This window comes from Pterocles gutturalis, unplaced genomic scaffold (assembly GCF_000699245.1).
Source record: "Pterocles gutturalis isolate BGI_N339 unplaced genomic scaffold, ASM69924v1 scaffold46765, whole genome shotgun sequence".
NCBI lineage: Eukaryota > Metazoa > Chordata > Aves > Pterocliformes > Pteroclidae > Pterocles > Pterocles gutturalis.
Genome location: NW_010147633.1, coordinates 1 through 6,165, shown reverse-complemented (window position 1 = coordinate 6,165; position 6,165 = coordinate 1). Strand labels below are relative to the sequence as shown.

Genomic DNA, 6,165 nt, shown 5'->3' with positions numbered 1-6,165 from the left:
AAAGAGTGTCATAGGAACTAGTACTATCTGCTAAACAAATGCTTTTCTATCACACAGGAAAGCAATAACACTTAAGAGATTGTGATCTTCTCTTAGGAGAGAAAACATCCCTTAGCTTGCATTGACTGACAAAGAATACTTGACTGTAAAAAGCATTCCTAGTGACTCTCCTTTCTCTCTTCTCTAGACTTTGGCCAGGCTCAAATCAGCAGGTAATATGGAAAAAATCACAGTACTTTCATCAGGTTTACAGTGGGAATAAGAAAAGCAAAGCAGCTAGCACCCCTGAAGAGTTATCCCTGGAGGGGTTCAAGGCCAGGCTGGATGAGGCTTTGAGCAACCTGGGCTAGTGGGAGGTGTCCCTGCCCATGGCAGGGGGGTTGGGACTTGATGGTTTTTAAGGTCACTTCCAACCCAAACCATTCAGTGATTCTATGTGTAACTTTTTAACAGGAGGAGACAGAGGAGGACACACGGACTGTTACTCTGTTAGAGGCTGGTTATTTAATGATTGTATAAAACAGACTGCATTTAAAATAAGGGCTATGGGTCATTCTGCATCATCTAAACTGACTGCAAAGCATTATGTAGATCCTGCTCAGTATTTGCTGAGGAGAGCTTAATCCCTTAGGTGTCTAACCCTGCTAGAAGGAGGAAAAAGAGCTCAAGGAATGGGGCTGGATTTAGGAAATCCAGATGTCTATTGGCAAAACAAAAAGATCCTGCTAACTGAAGAAAGGGAGCTCATAGTTGGTGTCTCAGGTGAGACCCATTTCTCCCACATAAAATTATACTGCTGAGGACACTATTTTTGTGACTAGCTAGAGGAAAAACTTTTCTTCCTGCCTCCTTGGTAAGACAGGCTACAAAGTCAGTACCTTTTATTTTTCTTTGCAACCTGGAGTTTTCGGTAATTTCTTGTGACAGAGCTAGTTTCTGGTCAAAGATCAGTGAACTCTTTAAGGCAAGCTAATAACAACCAAGCATGTATTCTGGGGTCAATTAAAGACTTTCTCTACTTTTATAAAATATATGTGCCGAGTCCTTAGTTAGAGCTTTGGACAAAGTGTTATCATAGAAGCCACTAGTGACACTACAACCAAGTTCTGATCCTGTGGTAAGAACTTTCAACATCTGCTCCGCGAGATAAAAATATAAAATTGTTGTTGTGTGTTGTTAAGCATTTCTTCTCCTCTACCTCAGAAACAGTAGTAAACAGCATTCACTGTACAACTGATATGTAACACTCTCCTTTATGCTAAAAAGCTCTGTTGCAAAGGTGTTGTATAAAGGCAAAGCAAAAATGGATACTGTTCCAGAAACTGCATAAACATAAGTACAAGAGACAAAGACAGAAAAGTTCAACAGACAGTGAGACAGTATCAGGACTCAAAACAACTATCCTAAGGTGAGTCGTGTTTTTATTGTTGTATTCTGCTGTGTTTTTCTTAATAGATTCATGAGTCTAGGTGAGTTTTAAACAAGATCAATTAATGGATTCTGTAAGTTCTTGAGGGAAGTGCCTCCTGCGTGCAAGGACCAGCACTAGTAACAGCAGAGTGATGCTTGTTTGAAAATCCAGCAAGCTAGAGATAAGAAAGGAAAGCCGACATCTTGGCAGAGCAGATCAGGAGATTCAGTTGGATGATTTAGACACATTAAAAAAAAAAGACAGAGTCTAACCCGGCAAAGAGGAGATGTGGAAGATGTAACGAGAGCAGTGGCAAGTCTGAAGCAACTGACTGATGAAATAATCCCCACAATATCATTCTGAGTAGAGATAAGCAGGGAAGATAGACTATGCACAGCCAGTTAACAAACAGATGCTGCATTTATCAAGAACAATCTGACTCAAGCGTCAGCTTCAGATATGTGATAGATAGGCTAAAAGCTTAATACTGCGTGAAGAGAAACTGCATAATACAGCCTGAGAAAAAGGACCTAGCATAGAGTCTAAACTGCAGATGATGCCAATTTGTAAACACCACCAAGATTTGTTTTCTGATAGAAGTCTATAAGGTCTTATAAGGGCAATAAGTCCTGGAAGAAGGAAAAGAAAATATGTGGTGTAGGTCAAGATAGCTGGGGACTAACTCACAAGAGCTGCAAAGCATCACACTGTGGTGTGTGAGACAGCTGGGGTTGGACTACATGAAGAACAACTTCTCTCTGGTTCTTCCACAGACTTTCAAGGCGAACTTGGATTTAACTTTTAACGGCATTTTCTTCACACAAGATAACCAACCTCTTCTTGAAGTGCTCAGATATAGCACTGTTACGATGAACATCACAGAGAAGCCTGCATTTCATGGATATGAACTTAAGCTACCATCAGTTCTCCATACACAACTGCTCCACAAGCAGCGGTTTAAAATGGGACCTTTCCTGACTAAGTGGACTTGAAGCTCCACACTATCCCTGAGCAGGCCAGCACATCTGTGCAATATGGCACAAAGACAATCATGCACATCTCAGAATTATCATAGCTTCATGAGTGCAGTGCTGAGCCCAAGTTGAGAACATTCACCTTTCAGATAAACTAATTTTCTCAGGCACAGCTCCTTATGGATTAATCTGCATTGCTTCTGGATCTGGAACTAGCTCAGTCATTACTTACACATTATAAATGTCCTTGAGTTTCAGAACTACCAGCTCCAAGAAGCCAACGGGAACAATGAAATGAAACATAACCACTTGAGCTTAACAACTCCAAGTTCCAAAGGAAACTAAAAGGGAAATCTCTTTGCCTTGTGCTTCCATCTCATTGAACTCCTTTCAAGTTAAGAGGTTTGTAAACACATATACATCAGCAAGTACCTAGATCCATCACATTTGCTCAGCAGCAGATTTTGTACAAGTAGTATTTAACATTGCTATGGCAGAATCTACCACTGACAGCAAACCAGTAGTGTCCTCTCTTATTTCCTGACTAATGCAACAATCTTCAAGTTCCAAAGGTCAGAAAGCAGACAGTTACAGATAGCTGGACTCCATAATTCTGATAAATACTTCTCCTGTCTGCTCAAGCTTAAAAAGTCACACACCCTCAAACCCTGAATCTCCACATTTCAAGTTAATACTGTTTTGGCATTTCTTGACAAAAAATTGGTTTAAATAAATAACATTCTAAGGATTTCTCCTCAAGTAATCAGCAATAATCTTGATAATGACAAGCACAAGAAAAAAGAATGAGGATCACTTTCCTATAGTTAAATTGGCTGTTCAGTATTATCAAACACAAAAGATGCTACAGAAGATGCCTTTGGAGATAGCTCGTCATCTGACAGCCCTCTCTGAAGGTCCTCATGCTCACTAGCAGAAAAAATCACCACAATAGCAAGCACTCTAAGTTCCAGCTGCTGGAAACAATTTTAATCGAAAAGTCTCAAACTGCTTGGAGACTGGCTGTGAGATGTCACTTAAGTATTTAGCTATGAGGAAGAAAAGATCACTCCAGATGGAAGAGCTCCGATTCAACACCTTGATAGTGAAGCAAGATAATTTCTAGAGAGCTTCTTCAACCCAGTTCTGATCACATCACTATGATCAGATAAAGCACCACTGCTGTCCAAGTAAGGAAGCTGGCTTGATTGCCCATGACATTTAAATAGCAACACACTTGCTTGCAAGAGGCAGCCAAAAGTCTCCCTCAAGAAGGCTTACAGATTCATGAGTATAAAGATAACTTAAACCAGTACGACGACAGCCTGTGAGCAGCTTTCCAGGACAGCCTTGGTCTAAGGTGTTTCAGAGCTTGCTCCAGTGGCTAAATGAAGATTACTGAAAAGTCTGCATCTTCCAGCAACAGTTGCATCTGGCATGCATTCCAAGGAAATGTGTGTGCTTAGGGGAGGCATACAAACTTAGGACTGATACTACACCTGAAACTGAGCTGCTCAGTTTACAGTCACTGGTGTCCTGCATAGTATATTTTCTATGTCAGTGTACAAGGTATTTAAGTCATATTTCCTTGTAATACATGGCAGACACATTGGCTGTCACTACGATAGATACAAATAACTCATCTACCAACAATCAGAATATCATCACAATTCTTTTTACCCCGGTGGCATGAATATGTTAAATTAGAGCAACTGGTATTGAGTCTTCAGGTGACTATACATTTTCTTTCAGTGTCTCCTGAATAACATTTAATACAAAGGATGCAAACTGGAAGCCAGAAGATGAAGTTGAAATTTTAGCTGTGTAACTAACCTGCCCTGTGACTTCCACATGTTGCTGTTTTTACATTTGTAAAGTATTTTTACACTTATTAAGTGCTTATGCTCACCAAATGTAAGGGCCAACAGAAGAGTTAAGTAACTGCATGTATTGCATGCTACATTTTGTAAAAGAATGCCTCCTGAGAGGCTGTTCTAAGTTAACTAGTATTTCTATTCTACCATTATTACCAGCAGGTCTACTCCAAACTGATGGCCAATTTCCTCCTCTTTCAGCAAAAGGCTAACATGGAATTATATTTGTGAGAAGCAATATAGCTTAACCGTGGTGGCTGTAGGGCTTGGATGGCACCCTTTGGACCCTTATTTCTAGTTTATCCTATTCCTAAAAAGCAGATGGATTTACGGATACTAAAGGAGTGTAGCAGGGGGCTGTAGTCTTGCAGTAGCACTGCTTGGTAGAGTGCCCACTCCAAGTCATACGGTAGGAGATTGGCTGCCAGCACTCCCATTTGCAGAATATCACTGCAATACTCTCAGTTCAATTTGTTCAGGAATGATCAGCATCCTGGACAGCGAGCTCTTATCTTAGTTGTGCGTGTCTCAGTACAGAGTCAATTCTTTCATCAGCTGCACTTACCAAGCCTCTTAGAGGAGGCTCTTGCCACACATAAGGTTTTAATGAACTTGACCTTCTGAGGAACTCGTGAGCAAGGCCACTCCAAGGCACGGTGTCTTTTTGGCCCACGATACTCACTTAGTGCCACTTAACTGGCTACCCTCATTTCGTTACCATTGCCGACAGTTCCACTTCAAGTATTAATCATGCATCACAGCAGCCTCTTAGGCCAAGATAGAAACTAAAGGATCTCACCCGTTCAAACAAACCACAACAGTTCTTACCTGAATCTCCTCAGTTTCATCCACCAAGAGGAAACTCACAACTTTCTCTGTCATCTTCCTTCTCTTGGTCTCCTCATCCATCCCCTCCTCCTCTTCCTGCTCTTGGGCTTTGCCAGCATGGTACACAGTGACAGGGTGCTTCCTTCTGTTCCCCCCAGCGTGCGTTCTCTTCTGACACTCCACGCAGAGGTTGATTTTGCACACCTGGCACCTCACCGCTGCTATCTGCCTTGAGCCCATCATACTGGCGTGCATTATGTTCCCATTGGCACCTTTGCAGGAGTCACAGTACGGGACATGGCCGGGTCTTATACGAGTCCGTTCATGGTTCCGTAATCTTTCCGGCTGATGCAGCTCTTCTTCACACCGCTGGCACTGTAGGCTCCTGCATTCGTCACACTCAAAGATTGCTTCATCTGTCCCACTGCAAACATAGCTCTCCTGGCACAGAAGTGTCGTGTTCTGTCCCTTCTCGGCAGTTTGCGTGTGGGCGCTCATCTTCAGATTTCTTTAAAGCAACGTTTCTGTTTTGAACAATGATACGTGTGAGAGTCAGTCGCAAATTTAGTATTTTCTCAGGGGAAAGAAACACAATAGGAATTCTGTCTGCGCTTAATTTTAAATAATTAATAGATGTTTCTATAAGATTCATACACTGACCTGCCTCCTAGGAAGAGTCTTGTTAAGCGCAGATTAAGTTTTCTTTCTCCAAAATAAAGAGCGTGGCTGGTTTCCTGTACTGTTATACCCAAATGCTGGTATACATTCTCTCTCTGCTTAGCTCTGTAACATATTTTCAGTGATGAGAAAAAATTTTTCAGTCTGGTGACTTCAGCAGACAGGGCAAGTACTTCCCTGCAGCAGAGAACGGAGGGAGACGGTGACACAGAGGCAAAAAGGCATTAGAAACGCACAAGTGCAGATACACGGGGACAGACACACAGGACTGTGTCAATACTAGAAAATTCTCTGCTTTCGCTCCCCAGCTAAGCTCCTCCTTCAGAGTTCACGGTATTTATTTGCTGGGAATTTCCTGATGTGCTCCGCCAGATAAACAAAAATCCGCTCTTTGTGCGCTCCC

The 6,165-nt window shown here is 41.9% G+C and overlaps 1 protein-coding gene across 2 annotated transcripts in view; it reads right to left on the bottom strand.

The window, feature by feature from the left end:
• Nucleotides 1-5,957, bottom strand: part of ZFYVE1 (zinc finger, FYVE domain containing 1) — a 25,565-nt gene extending 19,608 nt beyond the window's left edge. Inside the window, exon 1 of one of the 2 annotated variants that reach the window (XM_010086095.1) lies at nt 5,085-5,957. In XM_010086095.1, coding sequence (XP_010084397.1) covers nt 5,085-5,582 — 498 coding nt within the window. In that variant the 5' untranslated portion in view covers nt 5,583-5,957. The remainder of the gene's footprint in view (nt 1-5,084) is intronic. The other variant, XM_010086096.1, reaches the window with a different exon arrangement.
• Between the last annotated feature and the right edge of the window lie 208 nt (nt 5,958-6,165).